We start from the raw sequence: 23,125 nt of genomic DNA on the forward strand, positions 1-23,125 counted from the left end.
TTGTGGGAAGAAAAAGAAAAGAGCAGAAGGGATTTCAAGCTTAAATTCATGCTACTAGGAAAGTCTTACAATTAGTCTACACCCAGTCTTCCTTAATGTGTGGTCTCCAAGACATCAGAAGGGAGACTGTGAAATGATTGCAAATAAAATTTAAAAACACACGCACGCACACATATTCCCACAGATGCAAACAAGCAAGCAGACAAAACAGGAGAAAATAAAACTAAATATATAAAACTAAGTAAATAAAAATCCTGTATGGAGTCTAGCCTTAGTATTTGCCTGTAGTGAAAACTATCTTGGCAAGGTGATCCTTGGATTTCTTTTTTCCTCCCCCGACCCATTAGATCATACTTCAGTAAGGAGCAGTGATAACAGTGGCAAACACCTTTAGTGAAGACACAAATTTCACCAATAAACAGTTTGTGCTCACACAAGCACAAAAGGGCTTCACAGAAAAACATCACAAATAGACACAGAGTTTGTATGGACAAGCCTGTCAGTTTGGGAATGCTTATTTTAATGCTCCTTTCTGTAAAGCCATAGGCCAACACAATAACTCTGGCCCTTCCACCACAAGGAGGTAGGACAGCTTTGATGAAATAGCTCTGCTTGGAAGTGAAGATGGGCATCTCTGTAGCTGCAACTGTATTTTGGTTAGGAGGCAATTGCATCTCTCTTGGATTCTCCTCCAGAAGTTGGTACCTGTCTGGTATCTATACTCTGAACTGTCCCTTTTTGGAGGCACAGAAGAGATGGGCAATGGCCAAGGACTTGTGCTGCTGCAGATCCCTTCATCCCTCCTCTCCCACCACTGAAGGAAACTGCAGGTTCCAGATAGAAGAAAATTCATAAGAGCTTCTGCAGAGCAGCTGTCATGATCTCTGCACCTCTTCAGGCCCCGGGCATGTGCAGCTGAGTAAGCAAATCCATAGGATGGCCAAGATTTAAGTAAAATAAACAAATAAATTAGTTAATGAATGTTGATATATTGAACTCCTAATTTATATATAGCATCCACAAATTATCATTTGAGCCTCTCAAAAGATGGGAATAGTTTGGCATATTCATTAGAAATTGCAGTATGTTGTTCCTACTTCTTAAAAAAAGAAGTCCAAGGAGCCTCTTGCCTTTCAAGAGAGGAGCCAGGGGCAGGCACCAGCAGTGGTGGAACTCCAGCAGTTGTGAGTGGGATCCTGTACCAGGATCCAGGGAATCCTGATGTTTGCACGCACACACACACATGCTCAGCTAATCCAACTCTGCTGATACTATCAACAGCTTTTCTTCTTCTTTTTCATGACCATCTGTGGTTTTGACTCATTTATTCCAAAAATGTGTAGCTAACTCTGCCTAGCTATCTAAAATTAAAGATCTTAGCTGGCTTTTCCTTTTTTTTTTTCCTCTTTTTTTAAAAATGTGGTTTCATTAGAATCTGTCCTCATTTCTGCTCTTGTGACTGAAAGGAGCTCTTTTAGGTGTCCTAAGACAGAGGAGAAGGGTTCAGAAATTCTGTATGGTATTATCTTCATTTAGGGGAACGTGTCTGAGAGAGCATTGAAATCTTCTGTGTCCGTGCTGAAGACTTTCTCTTTTTCCTGGTGACACAAGTGTTTTCTTTGCCATTAGCTCACCATGTGGGAATCAGTGTCTTAACATGCATAACAGTGCAGCAAAAGTTTAGAATATGCTACAAAGCTTAATGACAAAAATATGTGTAGAATCAAATAAATCAAAATCTTGCTTTTGGACTGGTTTCTGTGGGTGGAAGGTTGTTCTTGTATTTCATTTTAAAGCCTTCATTCATTCCTGCAATAGAATGCTATCTGTTTTGGTTTTAATTTGGTCAACTTCATGCAGTTTTTTACATGCAACAGTCTATAAAAAGCAAAAGCTGCACTTACCATTAGACAACAGATTTAAGATACCTCTTTGCTATCTTTTCTCTTTATCCAACATCTTTTTAAAAAGTATGTGATGTTTACAGTTTGACAGAAAGTAATGCCTTTTACTCATCTTAGAGACTTTAGCACCAGGGGCCTCATCAAATGTGTGTCTCTTAATCACACAGCCAAGCAGTCAGGCTCAAAGGGATTATTCTTTTTAGCATAAACTCACAAAAATATGTCTTGTTGAGGCCTCCCAATATGATGTAATATAAAAAATATATATAAACATAGGAATTATTCAGAGAGGTTTTGCAATCTTGACAAACTACCCATTTAAAGTTGGATCTTTTTCCTGAGAGGGAAAGTTATTCTTAGCATCAGAACAGAGCCACTTTCAAAGTAAAGTAAGTGAAAGGGGGGCTTTACTTGTTCACAAGTAGTTCAAATTTGTATAGACCTTGAAAAAATTGCAAACGAAAAAAAATGGCTGTTGAATTTTGCATCAACATGTAGAGAACTGCAGTAAAAACCTTAGGAGTGTTACAAGTGGAGCAGGAGTGGAAAAGTCAGGGTGGGCAACCACCCAAAGAAGCAACAGGGAAAGGTTTAGGAGTGCAATATCTGCTGTTAATACCTGGATTGGCAGCATTGAAGAACCCAGATGGTCTGTGTGCAGCTTCCCAGGACACCCAGACTGGGAGACACGGAGGTGGGCCAGGCTGAGTAACTGATGCCTCAACTTCTAGATGGGTTGGTTGAAAGAGGCACACACAAGCCCACATCACTGTCATCAATACAAGAAGAAGCCAGGACATGTGGGGAAGACTTAACAGGTGACCCTTGTCCTACCTGCCAAGGAGTCCCAGACAGACTGCCTGGATACTCATATTTGGATGCCTGAATGCATTGATTTGGGTATATATTCCTCCTGGTGCTTGTCAGCATCAGTGTATGGACACAAGAGTGTGAGTGAAATTTACTCCATTTTACAAATAAAATCACCTTCCCCTCTCTAACGGTTTGCCTTGATTTTTGATAGATCACTGGTAGTGTTGCAACATTATTTCTTACAGATGGATGGGAATTTCTGGCTTTCAAAGAACTTAGTGTGTTGTTATGAATCAGCGATTGCTCTGCTGCCTGCCTGCAGTGAGCACGGGCAGGTTCCAGCACAATTTGCCTCTAATAGCATAAAATAGTAGTTACACATCCAAACCCATCAGATGTTTGTTTAACTGTATTGGATTTGCCCAGTTTTCCTTTCTGCCAATAAAATACTAAAAAAAAGGTAATCTTCTCAACACACAGTGAAATCCTGACTCTGCTGAAGCCAATGGCACATATCCCATTGATTTCAGAAAGGCCAAGTTTTCAACGACGCCTTCGTGTCTTCCAAGCTGTTGAATGTGAAAGCTGAAAGCACAGGATGTCTGCAAAGATGCCTCCTTACCAGGCTCTCTAGAGTCAGCACCATCAGAAAGAGCAAAAGCAGTAAGACTACTCTAAAAAGAGCATATTCAACGATCAGCTGAAGTTCAAGCAGATATTTAATAGCTTTTAAAGAACTAAACAATAGCCACTCCTGTAAGAGATGAAAAGTAAAGAGCATCTTTCCCAGTAAGGTTAATGGCAGTTCAGTCCATCCCTCAGGAAACAAGCAGCAATATCTACATCCATGTCTGCACTTGTCCTTGCAATATGTTAATTTCCTTCCTATGGAGGTTTTAATAAACTGCCATCCTGTCTTAGAACAGTACCTAAAACACAGGCTGACTTTTTCATCAAAATATTTGCCAATGCAGTAGTGGTCTTTTCATCTAAATTGAAACATTTTAAAATATGTTGATAAAAATCAACTCCTCCCCCAAAGTCTTTCAGCACAAATGTTTCAAGAAAAGCAGTATTTCAAGAAAATAAATTTCAGCATACATTATAAACTTCATTTCAGCATTCTGAAATTATGTTTCTATTTTTCTTGTATTAATTTAAAAATAAATTTTCTAACTTATGGCATGTTATACAATACTACAGTTAGCAGATGACAACATAGCACAATGCAATAAAAACTATCATCACAGCTGAAATATTTTATTCCCTTACTGGGTTTTACTATCTTTTAAAATCATTACTGTGTGCTGCTTTCTATCACCAAATGAAACATCTTTCCTTGATCACAGTGTCTCGTTTTTTGCAAAGATCTGGTATGTCACTCCCATCCAAGTATTTCCTGTTTGTTTTGGAACTAAAGAGTCTGATAAAGTCTTTCAACACAACAGAAATCGGAGACAGCTACACTGAGAAGATTAAATGCTTCAATGTGTAATAAACAGAAGCCCAATTTAATGATTATTTAAAATAATATAGAAAATATAGTTGCTCTGAAGTCATAAACTGATTTCAAAGCAATAAAAGTGGCATAAAGTAATATCAAAATGTAAAAATGTAAACCAATAAGCACAGCAAATATTAAAAATATTTTAACCCAGAATTTCAAACTCCAACCCATAATTTACAGTCTTCTAAGTAGATAGTATTTTTTAAAAAACATTTTACACCATAGAGTGTAGGGAAAATGGGTTCAAATGTCATTTTTCCTTTAATTCAGAATAAAAACAAATTTTCAACAGCAAAATTTCCTGAACACATAAATTCCATCTTTTGATCAGAACTGTTATTTACGCAAACAAGACAGATGAAAATTCCTCTTTTCAAAAAGTGCCACGTTATATAACAGCATGAGCCCAAGTGAGCATTTAGTCAAAACTGTTTAAAGTCAGAGTGGTATTAATAAACCATGAAGGAATTCAGTTATTGTTCCAATATCAATTCATATATCATCACCATGTACAGTGTAAGATTATATATAGATTTCTTATTAGCCAAAAATGCTGCCCATCAGCATAACCAGGAAGCACAAGTCCAAGTAAAGCTGTGTAATTATATACAAACCATTTCAGCTCACCCTTGCCAAGAAAAAACATTAACAAAAGTGTTGTCTGCATGACCAATTAATTCCTGCAGAAGGCTGAGAGCATCGGACCGTGCACGAGGCTCTTCACCTGCAATATTTGGTAATACAAGGGTCTACAACTGAGTGAACACACCTGAATATATCATTTGTAACAGTGTTTTGACTGACCAGCATGAACTTGCCATAAAACTAGCAACAGAGACTTTAATGTAGAATTTAGAATTTACTTTTTTAAAGAATCATTTAGGTTGGAAAAGACCTCCAAGATCATCAAGTCTAACCATCAACCCAGCACTGCCAAGTCTTCCACTAAACCATGCCCCCAAGAGCCGTATCTACACATCTTTTAACTACCTTCAGGGATGCTGATTCCACCAATTCCCTGGGTTTAAAATGTCACAAAACAATCCACTCGATAGGGCCCACCTGGACACATATAGGTTATGAACTTTCAGCTTCCTCCTTCATTCTTTGCAGTTATTAGTTGCAGTCTTGTTTCACAAGACTCTTAAAATTCAATGTTTTGGCAAGAGCAACCCATTACAAGAACTGCCACCACCCTGAAAAAAGCTTCCACTGGTATAAAATGCTGCAGCCTTCTTAGTTAGCAGAGCAGATCATGTCCAAGGTTTCATTCTTCACATTTCAACCCCACCATAAAAGAAATCCATTTCAAGATTTCTTGTCTGGTGATCAGATGCCCACACAGCTATGTCAGTGGATGAATTCATCTCCTGCATTATCACCTCTTAAAGCAATTGTTTTTCTGGGGCAATTACCAAAGTCAGCAAAGAAGCTCCAAAGTGCAGCAAATGGAGGGCTCACAGGAGCAGTCTGCTTCTAACTGGGTGAAAGAAGCTGGATCATGGCCATGCCATGTAACACAGGACTATGTATTGTACCTCCTATCAATGCAGAGGATTTTCATATTTCATGGATTCAAAGTTGAATTGGGACTGGAATACATTTTGAGAAGACATAATGAGGGTTATAGACTCCCTATTTTCCCAAATAACTTATGTAAAGGTCATGTTTATGATTTAACTGAGCTCCAGTAATTCATCACAACCACTAGAGGAGGGTGGTGAAGAAGAACACGGAGCTGGAGCAGCTCTCCTATGAAGACAGGCTGAGTTGGGGTTGTTCAGCCTGGAGAAGAGAAGGCTCTGGGAAGACCTTATAACAGCCTTCCCGTGCCTAAATGGGGCTACAGGAGAGATGGAGAGGGACTTTTTATGCACACATGTGGTGATAGGACAAAGGGGAATGGTTTTAAACTGACAGAGGGTAGGTTTAGGTTAAATATTGGGAATAAATTCTTTACTGTGAGGGTGGTGAGGCACTGGAACAGCTTGCCCAGAGAAGCTGTGGATGCCCCATCCCTGAAGTGTTTAAGGCCAGGTTGGATGGTCTAGTGGAAGGTGTCCCATGGCAGAGGGTTGGAATTGGATGACCTTTAAGGTGCCTTCCAAACCAGACCATGCTGTGATTCTATGATTCTGTGTTGAACACTTTTTCTGAAATTGGAGGCTGCCCTTCCACGTCCCTTTTTTTCACCCTAAGGATGCAAAAAGGTCTTGAAGAGTTACCAGAAAACACTCTTAGTCACAAGGAACTCATTCCCTGCAGGAGGGGGAAATGAGAGGTGGCTACAGTTATGGCCAAGGCTCTGCTAGCTGAGTCTGTTTGCTGGCAGCAGCTCAGTCCCTCTCAGGCAAGGTAATGCTTGTTCCTGTAGCCAGCAAACACAGCCAGTTCTCACCCTCATCCCACGAGGCACCGAGCTGCTGCTGAATCAGGGTTACACAAAGACAAATGAGCCCAACGGGAAAGGGCAGGGAAATGGAGACAGCTCACACTCATAAAATGAGAAACACAGCGTTAGAAGAATTACAGAGGCTATAAAAATCCTCTGCACTTTGGAAGGTCCTTCTACTAGCAAAGCCTGGGAAGTCCTTTCCCCACAGTAATTCCTCTTCTGTATCATCCAAACCTCAAATTCCTCTCTGGAAATGAATGTGGATGGGACTATATTTCCCTGTGGTTATTGCTGAATGACTCAAAACTTTTCCCTCCCTTTTCCTGTGAGACTGAGGGGCCACATCAACCAGCAGCAAAATTTTGCACTCTGTGTTTTAGTTCTGTGAAAGAAGTAGCATCTGGGCCAACAGAACAGGAAAATGGCTTACAAGTTCCAGCTTTCTTTACTTGCAAACACAAATATTATCAATATGTAAAATAAAAGACAATAACATGAAGTTAGGCTGTTTGGCTGGGTTGATGGAGGCTTGCAAGGGTGGACAGAAAGTGGCTCCATGGCAGATGTCCTGCCTTTAGTACAACATACACTACTGCTCCTATGAGCTGGGCCAAGGCAAACTGCCTCAAAGCATCCCTGTTTGCCACAAACACCCCACACCTAATGTACATTAACCTGGGCATATTTCCAGCAGGTTCTTCTTAGGATTTGTCTGGAAAGGTCAAAGGGGAGGAGACCACTGTCAGGAGCAGCTCGTACTCTCCAAGCTGGACCCATGGCTGAATGTAGCAGCACCAGCAGCTGCAAGGCTGAGCAATGGCTTCTTTGCCCTGGTCTTCACCAACAAGATGTCTCAGACATTTATGCCTAGAAGTAATGGTCAGGGAGAGGGAAACTAAAGAAAAAGGAAAAATAATTGAGTCAGAGGTTCCTTGACTCTAGGAACTAAATCTATGTCCATGGTAGTAGATAGGGTTTGTCCAAGGGTTTGAAAAAGGTTCAAAGGATAGTGGCTAATGATTCCTGCCACCTTGTCTGGAGACTAGTTACAAGCAAGATCTGTCCTATCTTACACCTTTATTCCTGACCTGAAGGAGGGGATGGGATGCACTTTCAATAAGTTCACTGATGAAACCAAACTGGGGAGTGTATTCACTGTGCTTGGAAGCAGTTGTGGGATCTAGGCAGGCTGGAGGACTGCGCCAACAGAAATGTTTTGAAATTGAAGACCAAGTGCAATTTTCTGCTCCTGGAATGGACCAACTTACTGGAACAGTACAGGCTGGGCACTGGGAGCACGGGGAGCACCTCCACAGGAAGGGCTATGAGGGCTGTGTGGGCTGTGGAGGACAGTGAGCTGAACATGAGCCAGAGGTGCACCCCAGCAGGGGACAGCAGCTTCCTGCTGGGAGGTGAGGGAGAAGATGGAGCTGGGCTCTACACAGTGCTCTGCGTTGGGAGGATGAGAGACAGCAAGCATGAGTTGAAACAAGAGAGGTGCAGACAAGGCATAAGAAGAAACTTTTTCAGCCTGAGCCATCAGCCTGAGTCACATGCAGGCAGGGTTGTAGGCTGCTCAGAGAGGCTGTGCAGCCTCTGCCTTTGGAGCTTCCAAGACCTAAATAGGAAAATCTGACCTGGTCTGGTCTCACAGCTGACCCTACTTGGAAAAGGAGGCTGGACCAGAGACCTCCTGTGGTTCCCTCCAACACAAATGACTCTGTGTTATAATTTTGCTATCCAAGTGGGTTTTGTTCTCTGATACTTCTGCATATATTTGGATATTCATTTCTTTGCGAGAACCTTGACTATGTTCATTTAATAAATTAAAAAATGGAACTTTATTACACAGGCAAGTATCTCGGGGGGGGAGGGGGGAAGGAACATTATGAGCAGACCAGCTGCCTATTACCAATTTTGAAGTACATTTTCTGAAATCTAATACAAAGCATAACCAGTAACACTCCTAAACTCAGAAAAATACATGGTAACAGAAGAAGCAAACTCTTCCCTACTTAAACCTATAAACATCCCCCAGGAACAATGGTCAGGTGGTACTTCTGGTGCCTTGTTTCATTCTCCTTCCCCATGGAAATGTTTTTTGCTTGTATTACATGTGGCATGTGGACTGAACTCAGTGTCTACTGCTGCTCCATGCTTCACAGTTCTCCCTGCCATTGCAGTTATCCATTGCCCAAGAAATCCCAGAGATCTCCAGGTCATAAGGGAAAAATTTGAACAAACAGGTGTATCTATATAGTTGTTCTGCAGTTCATGCTGATTTTGACAGATTTTGACCAAAAATTGTTCTGTCAACAGGCATGCCTGGTCTTTTTCCATGAAGAAAACAGCATTACAAATGACAGCATGAAAATTCTGCACTTCAAAGGGTTATTTTATACATGTGTGACAGAACTCTTTCCTCTCCATCCCAACTGTCCCTGCAGGAACAACAAAGCTGGTGAATAACATGGAGCTTTGCTCCTGATTTTGTGCTGTTCCCTTTTTGGGAGACAAAGCTGGTGACCTCACTGAGCTCTGTCAGCCACAGCAGATGTGCTTGTGCTAGAGCAGGAGTGAGTTTTTTTCAGTCTCAATACTCTGCTCTAGCACCTTGTGCCGGTTTGGCCAAATTTAGAAATATATCCTCTGAGAGCAGGCAGGTGACAACCACCCCTCCCCCATCAGGTTCAGGGGAAAAAAAAAATTTCCTCGAAGGAAAGTGAAAACTATTTATTTAACAAACACACAGGAAAAGGATAATGATGCTAAATAATAAAACCTCTCACTCTGCTGAGAGAAACCTGGGAAATTTTCAGAGTCCTTCCGTAGATCTCTCTCTGTCCCTCCCTGGAGCTGGGACAGGGTGGTGAGCCCACCTCCAGGGCCAAGGCCTTGGTGGAAGGTCCTCCCAATGTATTCTGATGTTGAAACAGTCCAGCAGAGAAAAAGAGGAAAAAACAAAGTCCCAGGACAAACAGAAGTTCAACTCTCCGTCTCTCCCGGGGAAAGAAAAAGGAGCTGAAAAACTGGCCGAAAGCAAGCCGGGTGCTTTCCCAACTCTCGCTCTGCTGAAGCAGTTGAAAAGAAAAGGTCTCTATCTCTGTGTGACCTTGAACGAGCTGCAAACTGCTTTGAAGAAGTTTTGCTCAGGTTTTCCTCCCCCCTCTCAGGCTCAGTTTAAAGGCACAGAAAGGCACAAAATTAATTTCTGGGCATGGGGCAGCATGGGGATACACATCACAAAGTCACCCCAAGACACACCTGCACTGAAATGGGCTAATAACAGCACTTACTTGCTGAACTTTAGACTGAAATGCTTGGAATACTTTTTACACAAGACTCTGGAAGCCAGCTGCATGTGGAGTAGTCATCTTTCAAGTAGAGAAAAGGATGGTCTGTACTCTGCCTGGGGAGGTCTGTGTGGCTGATGCTGAGCCTGGAAGCTGAAGGCTGTAACTCATGGCTCAGCTGGGCTTATAGCTAATTTTATGTGGATCTGAGAGAGGTATGGATGCATGTGTTTCATTCCTCACAAATATCTCAAGTAGAGAAAATGGACTTTTCTATTGTGGGAGAAAGCTTTGTAGAGCTTTCAAAAGACCTGATAGCCTGGAGTGACAGAAGAAAAATCAAAATCAGCTTGTTCCCCTGTGTCCTCTCCACAGATACCTCCAAACACATTTTGAATTATGTCTTCCCTTTACAGGGTTGCATGATAGATGGAAGATTAAAATCACTGGCCACCATGGTCATTCTTTCTTCATTCCCGAACTGGTTTTGGCCTTTCCTTAAAGTTACCCAATACTTTCCATTATAAGGACCTTATAGCCTTGCCAAAATTCAGTCATTCTAGCTGTAATTTCTCCTGCTGGCTGGATTCCTCTGGCTGATTTTGCTTGGACTTCTTTTGATAATTTTTTTGGAAAATTTTCAGTCATTTCCAAGAAAGAACCTAGGGGAAAATGTATATATTGTTGCCTATGTCAAAAGCCTGTAGATGTTTTCCTTTAAAAACTCTCATTTCCCAGGCTTTGCATCACAATCCTGAAATCTGGTGGATAGGTGATCTTTGTGCCTGGAATAACATTTTCTCTTTCCCAGTGGAAGTCTACACAGCATAGAAGCAAGATGTCAACCACAGATTTGCACAGTGAAGAAAACTTGAAGTCTTTTAAGAGTTCTGCCTCACTTATTCTAAAGGTCAGAGAAGAGGCAGGGGAAAAAGAAATTTCTGATTTTCAAAGCTGAAGCTAGAGAACAAGACTGACTCTGCCAGGGACAGGAGCAACTATACTGGGTCTGGTTGGGGTGGAAGTAATTTTCTTCAAGTAGCCTGCATGGTGCTGTGGTTTAGATTTGTGACCAAAACAGTGCTGTTTCTGCTGTTGCTGAGCAGTGCTTGCACAGCACCAAGGCCTTCTCTGTTTCTAACTCTGCTGCCCCATGAGTAGGCTGGGAGTACGCAAGAAGCTGGGAGGGGAGAGCTGACCCAAACTGCTCAGGGACATTTCACACCATATACATCATGCTCATCAATAAAACAGGGACTTTTTGTGCTTAACTGCTGCTTGAAGACTGGCTGGGCATCGGTCTGCTGGTGGGAGGTGATGAGTGATTGCCTTTGCATCACTTGGGATCTTTTTTTTCCCCATTCACTTATTAAACCGCCTTCATCTTGACCCATGAGTTTGTCTCAATTTTGGCTTTCCAACTCTCTCCCCTGTCTCTCTGGGGGAAAGTGGTCAAAGAACATTAAAAGGACATCTGAGTGAGAAACTGGGTGGGAGCCAAGCTGCCACCAGCTGGCCTTGACCCATCCCAGCAACTCAGCAACACCCAGCTCATCCTAGTCTGTCGCTACCCATGTTTTTCTCAACAATCCTGATAGGAACCGTATGGCTTCATTTGCAGAAGGACTGAGCACTGTCCCTTGACACGGAAGTCAATGGGATGCAGCCTTCCAGCTTGTAAACACTGAGCATGCCTGTAGCTGGACTGCTGGTCTGCGATCAGCAGACCATGGCCTCGTGTCTCAATCATCCTCACGTGGGGTTTAACTCAGAGCCTGCCAGGGCTGCTCTTTGCAGGTTTCACACACATAGAAAGCAGGGAGAGAAAGGTCAGAGGCAGCATTGTGTGTAGCTGAGCCTTGTGGGGCTGCCACTAGGACTTTTAGCCAGGCTTGTAAAGTAGAAACTGGAAGGTGTCCTCAGGTGTGTAGTGTAAACACTGACTATAACATTGGGTACCTTGAGAAATCATTGCACTTCAAGTGATTCACTTCTTAGGGGAGAATAGCTTTACTCTTACTGTGGCTCAGTCCTATGAAATGGACTCCTCCTTACTGCTTGCTAAGTTTAATTAACATTTGTGAAATGCTACCCTGACAACAGGAATAGAGGAAATCAATAATTTTATCTTTAGAGAAGAGCATGAATGTTGAGTGAATGGGACTTATTGGAGCAAAGAAGAAAAGATAAAATATTGAATGGGTGCTCCCTAAATGAGTTCAGCCCCTTCTCTGTACCAAATAAATGGAATTACTGGAGAAAAAAAAATTAATACACCATTATAAACTAGTATCCATATTGATACCTTTTGTCAGTAGGAATATATGTCTTGTCAATAATTCCAAACATCGGCAGGTATATTGAGGTCCCATGGGAAATCTTTCTCCTGGCATCTCCTATCCTGTGAGTGCTTGATCTCACCACCTCAGTAATGTTCTTTGACCACAACTATTTGTGCATGTCTGACAAAATGAAAAAGCCATGGTATCTCTCCAAAATCTTCATTAATATTTCCAGTGAGTATCTCATGCTCTGTAATCTACCTGAAAGAAGACAGAAGCACTGCATCAGAAGCAACTGTTGATAATATGGTCTCAGAAGCAATATATGAGGAGCTATTTTTTCACTACCTATCTTCTGGTACATTCGTTCCTTTTGAAGTCCATTTACTGTAAAAAGAAAGGTCAATGTAAACCTGGTAAATGCTACTAAAAGTACTAATCAGAGTGGCCATCTTTTATTGTCAGTATCTCCCAACAAGCAAAACTTCAAAGGTTCGACATTCTCCATAAACATTAATTTACATAATTTACAGACGTGTTCTACATAGTGACCAAAATACTTTACAATTGCAGTCATGATGTTCCCTGATTTTCAAAGGGTTTTTTTCTGTACTTTCTGGGCCAATGTCAGAGCTGAAGCTGTAATTTAATATTCCCCTGGACCTACTTACACCCACTTGTTGAAGCTTCAGGGAATCTTAATGGGTGGAACTCACAGGCTGAGGAGCCAAAATACATTGCAATAATGTTAACTTAATATAGGGAGGATTCACTGTATTTTTATGTGCTTTCCTTGCTGTGCTCCTCTCCTGTGACCAAGCAATATAGAAGCCACACTCAGTCTCTGAGGTCTGCACTGCCAGGCAAGAGGTCAGGAAGACCATATGTGGTATTCCAGTACCTGAAGAGACCCTACAAGAAAGATGGAGAGGGACTTTTCACGGGAGCACGCAGTGACAGGACAAGGAGGAATGGGTTCAAATGGAAAGATAATAGATTTAGATTAGATAATAGGAAATTATTCTTTACTGTGAAGGTGGTGAGGCACTGGAACAGATTTCCCAGAGAAACTGTGGATGCCCCATCCCTGGAAGTGTTTAAGGCCATGTTGTATAGAGCTCTGAGCAACCTGGTCTAGTGGAAGGTGTCCTTGTCCACAGCAAGGGGGATAGAAGTAGATGATCTTTGGAAGGTCCTTCCAACCCAGGCCATTCTATGATTCTGTAACTGTATCATGTATTTGGACTTACCATGTGAGTCTCTACTAACATAACCAGCGAGTTTGGTGAGTGGACACAGCTGAACCAAGCTCTGTTGATGTCTGTAAGTAGTTTACACCAGCTTCCACTCCCTCTAGTGCCAGAAGCCCTTACAGAGAGCTCTGTGCACCACTTTACCTCTGGGAGAAGCTGCACAGCCAGACTGGAGCATGCAGAACACACCCAGCTGAACCCCAGATGTGTGGCATGTAATGACAGCAGAATGATGCTTCTCTGGGCTGACACAGCCCAATTCTGGGTTCCTGCTGGCTTGCTCCCACTGAAGATAGCCATAAACTGAACATCACTGGCATTTGGACGGTCTCAAGAACATGGAGAGATCTTTGCTGCTTTCTGTCAACATAAATCAAACTCTGGCCAGTATCATTTTGATAAACTCCAGCTGAAGAGCTGACCTGGTTAGACCTCAGGTAACAAGAATCTATTCCTGATGCAATCAGAATTATTTTTCTGTGTGTTGAAAGAAACACATACTATGAGCAAACAAAATGTCATAAGTAATGTATAAAAATCTGCTTCTGCAAAGATCCTAATAAAATTAGCACTAATTATTTGGTCTTGGTTTTACTGTCTTCAGCATTTAAGCACTCTAGCAGTAAGGGAATTACTTTTCATTATGGAAATTTTGGAGTGCAAATGTCAAACATTTCATTGGTTTGGATATTCAGCAGATACAACACTTACAACTGTTTTAGGAAATTTTGACAAAAAACTGTGCAAGGAAATCGGTCTGTGAATTGCCAGAATAAAATTTCACAAACTTTCTGAACTGCAAACAGTCTCTCTTCATTCAAAATATGAAAAAACACTGCAACAATGTGTTTTATCAAATATCAAAAATATGAAAGAGTGGTCCCTCAATCTCATCCACAGATAATCATAATAGCTGTACTTCTACTTGCATTCCAGCATTTTGCTTTTCTTTAAATTTAGTGCAATGTGACTATCCACCTTATTCTAGACCTGTCTTCCTTTTTTCCTTCCAAAAAAGTCAGTTTCTAAAAAGGTCACAGCAATTGAAAGACAAGAGAACTAGCACATGAGCCTTTGCATGATTAACATCCAAACCATGGCTAGAACAAGTCTGTATCTCTGAGTAATTCTGGCATACTGAAAAGACAACCAGGTGTTTTGCTGCTTTCAGAATCTCCCTCAGTCTCACAGTTAATCAAAAAATAGGAAAGGAAAAACAAGAACCAACCTCACTTGCCAGGGACAAGTCTAGATATCTAAATATTTTCAAATTATGAAGCTAATTACCCAGATTAGGAAAAGGCTCATCTGCAGATTTCACAAAATTATTAGCAAATAACTTCACCATTTGTTCCGGATCATTTACAAACTCATTACCCAGATCCAAGGATAATGTCTTCACTCTGGGCACAGCTCCAAAATGGTCATTAACAACAATATGAAATTGTTGCGCAGAAGAAGATTTATCATTAAAATATGTTATAATACTCAAGTCTTACTTTTCAAATGCACATTTTGTATTGTACCCAAATGGTACTTACTTCAGACAAATGATCTTCCACATATGGTTCCCTTGTCACATGCAGTTCTCCTCAATGATGCATGCAATTCTTCTTCAGACATTTTTTAATTTAATTTCTGCCCTTTCTATTGTATGTGGGTTCAGGCTGTGAGAAGGCTGCCGATCAAAAGAGAATGTCACACATACCTCCATGTGCAAGGACCAAGGCTTCCAGTATCTCCAAGACTTGCCAAAGAGCACAAATTTTGTAGGTTAGGCCCTGGGAATGAGCCAGGTGAAGGAAAACTGTCCATTGTGAAATGGAATCAAAACGAACAGGAACTGAGCACATTACCTGTGGTTTAAATCACTTTAGCACAGCCTGCACCATTTATTCTAAAGTGAATACAGAGAGATCAAACATTAACATCTTTCTCTCTTGGATTACTGCTGAATTTGAACACATCTTGCAGAGTAAAAGTGAGTGAGACCCATTATAAACAAACATCCTTGATATTCAAGAGGAGACTGTAGCAAGGAAAAAATAAACAATTCATACGTGGTTGGTAAGTGCTTAAAGTCACACTGTGCCACAGCAACTGCAAAGCACTCACTTGGGTACCTTATTTCAGCATTTGATGAATAAATTGTGATAGTTCCATATAAACAAGCCATATTAAGGCAATATGTAAACATTTCTAAAGGAGGATGATTTGTTTAGATCCTTTAGTCCTCTGAGTCTGAATCTGGCTGCAACATGGGACCACTTTGTGACAGGCAGCCCGTCATGGTAGTAAACTGCTGTTATATTACTATTGTTGGATGAAAAAACAGGCCTCATAATTTATGTCCTGAACTAGGGTAACAAAGAAGCCCCTAAAATGAAGCATTTCTGTGAAATTAGTTTCCCTAGAATGTGGTCTAAAGTTTCCTAAAAATAAGAGAATATGAAAATATACTTGAAACTTTTTCTGAGAAGATCAGTGGTTTTCACCAGAAAGGCAATATAACTATATTTGGCAAATTTCACCGTAGCTTTAAATGAAACTTGAAAAATATGAAAGAGTGTATAAAAGTTTAAGTTTGTGAAGGCCTGTGACTGGGCAACACAATATTATGTTTCCCAGCACAATACAACCCTGTGTTATGTAGTGTACTGCACCCTAAATATGTATGTATTCAGCTGAACATATACAGTAATTTACATATTCCATAATATCAATTATCCACTGATACTTGTTAAGTGTGCTTGATCAATTACCCCATCTCCATGAACCATCAACAATCTGTCTTCCCCTTCATTAATCCCAGGATTGCTAAGGGTGGTGATGGTGTCTAATACCTACACCTTCCTCTGGTGGATAGACATGGATCTGTGGGAAGGAAAAAGGAATGCTCACTTCAGAAACTAAAACATAAAATACTTGGGTTTAGAGGAAAGGTTTGACATATGAAACAGTTCATGAGTTTCCTGCATTTCTTTACTAACACTAGATTTTTATAGCAGTATTAGCAGAAGCTCATCAGCCATTTAAATTAACATATTTTTACATATACTTTCTTACACATTCCTAACATACGTGTAAGAAATCCAGTGTGGAATACAACTCCCGTGATTAAAAGCCTATATAGAAGCTTACTCTAGAAATATGAAGCATCCCACTGTGCTCACAAATTAATAAATATTTTCAAGCCACAAGAATGAAGGTAGATCCCAGGCCTACTGAATCAATCATAATCTCTATTTGAATTCAAAATACCAATCATTTTCTTTCAATTAGTAAGGAACATATTTTCTGCAGATGCAGCAATTCACTCATCAGTCTCTGCAATTTTGGTTGCTACCCTTCAGTTCACTAAGGTTACTGTACGAAAAACTAGAAAAGCATTTCCATTTACTTCTTTTGAGTAATTTTCTAAATTCCTGCACAGTCCTGCTCCTTGCACATCCCCTGATGACAAAAGTTTAAAGTAATATTCTTTTCTCCTCATCTTTTTTTACAGCATTCCTTCTGCATTGTGTTTTCAAACAGAAGTATCCTCCTACGGAGAACTGGGGCTTCATTTTTGCTTTTGTCCAGTCCATGAGAAGTGATGGAAAGATTTCTTTTTGGAAACATACTCATGGGCTTTGGATCGGAGTCTTGATAGCTTTTAGTTTTGAAAACTGAATTTTATTGATTCTTCAAAAGAAAAAATGTAAATTAATTTAGGAGACTTACACCACCAACTAAGCATGAGCCTGTCTCATAAACACTGTGGTCCTAATCCAACACAACACTACAGGGCACCCATAATTACCGGATGACTGAATTCAGATTTAAGTGTTTTACTCATAATATTGCAGTCAGCTGCTAGAGTGTAAACTAAAAGCTAAGTCAAGTCTCTTTGATATCTGAGCCCTGCTTTAAAGCAGCAAATGCCTACTGCAGCTGGTATTCCAATATTTTCATCAATCCCAAACTAAAGGTACTGCCTCCAAATCAGCAAAGCATGCTCAAGCTGATGTCAATGCAAGTAATAAGACCAACTGAAGGAATTCAGATTTCTGAATCTTTCTTTTTTGCTCTAGAATGACTACTTTCAGTGGATTTGAGCCTCCATTCCTTGCTGATATGAGATCATACTTGATAGGTTTCCAATGCTTTTTGTCTTGGTGTTAAATTAATGCTGTGACCCTGACCTTTCTGGTACACTACGGTCCCTATTGCAGCTATAGACCCTCTGAAAAGACCATGTAGTATAATAATTACTTTGGGCATCTCTGCATTCAACAGGCTGTGATGCCTCTAACTGCAAAGGCAAAATCACGTGCATCTTCTCACTGCATCAGGAAGGACTCTCTGGTGCCTCCACTATTTTGTTCATCCCCAGAACGAACTGGTGCACATTGCACCTGCCCTGCCTCATCAGCACTGATGTTAATACTCAAAGCTGGATCATAAACATTCACCACTGTCTTTAATTGCCTAAAAATTGGTAGCTTTGCAGAAAATCAAACCATGCCTTTCATGAAAGGAGGAGCCTGTAAATGATGCCTTATTCCTGGCAACATGCAGAACTAGAAAAATAAAAGATGACTGGCCTGTATATCCCTAATCCCACAAATATTTACACACACTCTCCAGTGCCTGTAGTGCACGCAGTCCCCCTGAATCCAACAGGACTAGTCGTGGCCCTTCGTTCAGCGCCAGGGTGAATTTCGTACATGCTGCAACCTCCTCCCAGCCGGCAGCTATTCACCCCCGCTCCAGGATCCCTCGGTCGACGTGTCGCGTGTGAGGCACGCTGGTGTGGGGAGCTGGAGAGGTCACACTCACGAGGAAACCCCCGGCTGCCTGCCATGGACGTGGGGAGTGCAGGGACGGGACCGTTCTCCTCCTGGGAACACCACGTCCCACTCGAGCTCCCCCGGTCACTGAGGGATGCCCTGTATGTCCCGTCCCGGGCTGCTCCCCACGGACAACCCCAGCTGCCCACGACCCCGCATCCCGGGAACCCCGCGGTCCCGCGGGGCGCGGCGGGACGGGGTGCGACGCCCCCAGCCCCCTCCGCCGGCGGGACCCCGAGCCCGCCCCCGCCGTCCGGCCCCGGCCGCGGCCCCTTCCCCGGGGCGGAGGGAGGGAGGCGGGGCCGAGCCGCGGCTCCGCGGGGCCGGGTCGGGCTCCGCGGGGCTGGCGGCGAGAGCTGGGTGCCGCCGGCGGCCGAGGAGCGAGGGCGAGCGGCAGCGGCCGGGGCTGCGCAGCAGGGCCCGCGGCGGGGGCATGGCCCGGCAGTAGGCAGGGAGCGCTCCGCCGCCCGCCGCTCCCGGCGGCAGCCCCGCCGCGCCCCGTCCGTCCTATGTGACCCGCCCCGGCGCCAAGATGAAAGGTACGGACGGGAGCGGGGCGCCCGCTCCGCCGCCCGCACACGTGTGCCGCGGGCACCGGGCAGGGCAGGGCGGCATGGGCAGTGCGGGAACGGTGTGCGGGCAGCGGGCAGGCGGCGGGCAGCGTGCCCGCGTGTGGACAGGCTTCAGCAAGGGGACAGTGCGGGCAGGGCGGTCTGTGCCCGCGGGGTGAGCCGTAGCCGGCAAGGTGCTGGCAGGACATCGTGCGGGCAGGTGGCGGGCAGGGCACGCCGGCTGCGGGCCGGGCACGGGCAGCCGGTGCCGGGAGAGGCAGAGCGGGGGTCTCACCGCGACCCCGGTCTGCGGGGTCTGGCTCGGCGTGCGTCGGTCAGCCCCGGTCCGGGAGCGGGCTGTCCCTGTCTGAGTGTGTGAGTGTGTCCCGGCGTGTGTGCTCTCCCCAGCACGGTTTCTCTCGACACCCAACTTTTATCTTCTCCCTCGCCGGTGCTCCGAGAAGACTTGCGTTTCTCCCTGGTTTATTTGTTTATTTTTTGCCAGCGTTTTGCGATGTTCTTGGTGTTGCTTCTAAACATCTGGCAGTGATTAGGTGCCAGTAGAGGCTTAACTGGCTTGTGAAATGTATTTGGCGTATTTCTCCTCTACATCCACCGACTGGAAAATTTTTGGTCTTTGCTTTGCATCTGTTCAAACTGAAACTACGTTTCTTTTCCTTTTTGTTTTTTTTTTTCCTCCCTTCCTTCTCTTTTTGTTTTAAATGAGTGAAACACTTGACCCCATCCTACATAGCTGTGACTGAGAGGTATTACATACTTTAAAACGAAATAAAGAAGCAGATTGCCAAATTGCTACACTGTAACCTAGTAAAGATGTATGGGGGGGTGGGGTGCAAGAAAGCCTTCTGTTTATGAAAATTGATAGCCTTACAGCAAAAGGCAGAGGCTTTACACACTGGGGAATACTTACAATGAAAACATCAAAGGACATTATGGAAAGTTCAGGAGTTAGTTGGGACTTTTGTGAGAGTTGAATCCAGTTTTTCTTCAGAGGCAAAAATAAGCTTAAGGAAAAGACGTACATATATGAAAACTGCTTTTGGGCACCAGTGTGCCTGTTCTTGGATTGCAGAGTTTTTTTCCAGATGCCAGGAGGCCAGTAAACATCATGATAGTTACACTGAGTTTCCAGAGTCTAGGACACCAAATGATGTGATTATTTATTCACTTGCCAGAGTAGCTGCCTGAAGGGAGGAAAAACTTTTGGGGGGCATTTATTTTGCAAGCCCACATACACTATTTAAGTTACTTCTGACACTGTGGCATGGTGTCTCTCCAGGGCCATGCAACATATTAAAAATAATGTATTTACAATGCTCTTTATTTGATGAGCTCAAGGTGGCTCATGCCAAAAATTTTGTCATCAGCTTGTCATTATCAGCATAAGTGTAAGGGCAGGAACAAACCAAAACAATGGGGATCCAGTAGTACAAACCTGTGCCTGTTATCGCTGAAAGCCTTGCACTCCATTCTTTGGGGTTTTGGGGAGAGCTGGGATGCAAAGGACCAAGGATGGGAATAACACATAATGCAGCCTGTGTCTCCTTCCATTCTGCCTCCACTGCTCTTTGCAAAGCAGAGAAGTGGCATTCAAAGGGAAGATGTAATTCCTGCTCCTGGGAGCACTTGCTGGTGCCCCACACTCAATCAAAAGGGAGTGCTAGTCCTTACCATTTGGTTTCCCTAAGAGTGATCACAGCCAGCTTTATTTCTTTCCCCCAGAGAGTTACAGAAATCAGTAATAAAACATGCAAAGAAGAACACTTGAATGACTGTGCTAATAGCAAAAGAAAAGCTTCAAACAAATCATCACATCAAGTGCCTTTGCCAGTGTTAGGGAAGTTGGAGAGCCAAACCAAATTTTGACTCGGTGATTTCCTTTTCTGGGTATGGACTTGGCTTTTCATATTTTCTCTTTAAACTTGATGGTAGTGATAATTGTAGGACTGTAGAACTTGGTAAAGTTACACATTTTTCTCAATAAAAACAAAAAGATCTGTTGATTGCAGCTGTCTCTGTATCTACTCTCTCTGGAGAATGGAGGAATATCTAAATAATTACATCACTAAATATCTGTAAGGAATAAATTATATTTCCCATTGCTGGTATTTGTAATGTGTTATGTTTTAAATCAGTAAAACAAATTGAAGTTTATGTTCAATATGCTGGCAGTTTTATTTCCAGCAAACAACACTGAGCTCACAAACTTTGTGATTATTTTTAGTAATAATTCATGTGACTTATATGGGGATCTGACTGCTTTAGGGTCAGATTTATCTTTATCAAATGATACTTCTAAGTTGTAGTTATTTTTTGGGGTGTGAAGGAGTACTTGTTGCCTGGGAAACAAATGAAAACAGCTTCCACCACCACATGTTCAAAAACATTGGCCCTAATTTAAGACAGGGACAAGCATCGTTAAGACTGAGAACTTCTTCCCATATATCTGCAATATATTTTGTAATTACTAATTTAAACTCTATCTGTAATCACTACTGTCATGGTGATAAGTATTTTCCCTGAAATATGGATATTATTTGGATAACCATTTAATACTAATGCCCAAACTCAGGCAATGACAAAGTCAGGGTGGTCATTTTGGGAGTGTTGCATCAGGATGACAGAGAAGCTCTTAATTATGATGCTCAAAGTAGCTTAGCTGTTTCTTTCCACCACTCCTCTTTCCACCTCCTCCCCCGCCTCCTCCTCCCTCTCTGCCATTACAAGCACCTTGCTGTGTACCACTTGTATAGCCATGGTGCTGGAGGACAAATCATCTAGGATCCTGTGAGTACTGGGATATGCTCAAGAGCCTGGAATGTGACCAAATATTCTGTCTTGTGCCGTTCCTCTCATATGCTAAAAACAAATGCATGGGGAGAAGCAGGTTTGTCCTTGGTTGTGTTCCACTGGAACCAGTGAAGCCCACAGTGCCTCAGGAGCAGCCTGGCCTGAGTGCCTGCCTTTCTCAGCACCACCCCTTTACCTCAAAGGCAGCTCAGTGTGCTCCATGCTCAGCTCGCAGTAGATAAGAGTACACTGAGCTCTCACAGGATATGCCAGTTCGGTTTATCCCAAGTTTGCCTTACACAGTGAACACTTTATCAGACAATTAATTAACATATCAGCCTGTATTGATAAAATTGTCTCTTCTGTGGGACTTAGAGCCTGGATGGAATTTGCAAGTAATGCCTACATTTACAAAAGCTGACTGTGCATGCAAGTTCAGTTGTTCTTTCTTGACTACTTTGAAAAGTCTGAAATAGTCTATTTATATGATGTTTACCTTCTTGACAGGTTTTGTATTTCTCTTTGTTTTGACGCCACTACTAATTTTAAAGAATAAAGGAATAAAAGTTATAATTTTGTAACACTGGAGGAAAGTCTCTCTCTCCTTTGTGTGCACAAAATCAAATGAACAGTCATCTGCAAATAGGTCTTTCTTGGTTAGACACTTCAAACCAAGAATTTCAAAAAATTCCAGTCCAGAGCATTTTGCAGAAGTCAGAAAGCATCTGAAAATTAAGGATTCAAAGTGGAGCGATCCAGTAACCTTTCCTTAGTCCAGATAGAGCTTATATGAATAGTAACATAAACATGAAACATATGCAGGAGGTCTGAGTGGTGTGTGTTGGACATGTCACAGGACCCTAAAGCAGAAGTTCAAAGGCATGAGCAGTTATAATAAATGTGTGATAAAACACAGAACAAATCCTGAGCAATGCTACTTTACAGTCTGTGTGTGTCCTGAATTAGTTGGTAGCACAGAGGATTTTAAATATATGGATGAGAAAGATGCAAGCATGTGTCAAAGGATATTCTTATTAACAATATAGAGGAAAACAGAGCTATTGAATTACAAGAGAAACCTGTTACTGCACAGATAGAAATATTACTATACAACTGCAAAGGATATTGAGCAGAATTAGCATATAAGCCATTTATGACAGGACCATTTTCAGTAAGAACTTGTAATTGTTCATCATTGGTTCAATTCTACTTTTCCAGCCACCTAGGACTGAATAGGACATAAGAATAGCACGGGCAAGCCTATCCCTGTGAGGAAGGGAGTTGTTTAAAATCTCCTGTGGCTCTTTCTTCTCCTACTTTGGATAACGTAGATTCATTTTAGACTGATTTTGCTACAGCTGAGGGCTGAACAGAGCCCTTTTTTGTTGCAACTATTAAACAGTTTACTTAGATCACTGAAAGACCGTTGTGCCCAGAGGTTCAGACACTTCTGCCTGCTAGGATAAGGAGAGAAAGGTAATCTT

The 23,125-nt window shown here is 42.4% G+C and overlaps 1 protein-coding gene across 1 annotated transcript in view; it reads left to right on the plus strand.

The window, feature by feature from the left end:
- The first annotated feature begins 18,613 nt into the window (after positions 1-18,613).
- COLEC12 (collectin subfamily member 12) overlaps positions 18,614-23,125 on the plus strand; it is a 96,475-nt gene continuing 91,963 nt past the window's right edge. The window contains exon 1 of the mRNA XM_069004569.1: positions 18,614-18,818. Coding sequence (XP_068860670.1) covers positions 18,812-18,818 — 7 coding nt within the window. The 5' untranslated portion in view covers positions 18,614-18,811. The remainder of the gene's footprint in view (positions 18,819-23,125) is intronic.

The sequence above is a fragment of the Aphelocoma coerulescens genome, chromosome 2 (genome assembly GCF_041296385.1).
Source record: "Aphelocoma coerulescens isolate FSJ_1873_10779 chromosome 2, UR_Acoe_1.0, whole genome shotgun sequence".
Classification (NCBI taxonomy): Eukaryota; Metazoa; Chordata; class Aves; order Passeriformes; family Corvidae; genus Aphelocoma; species Aphelocoma coerulescens.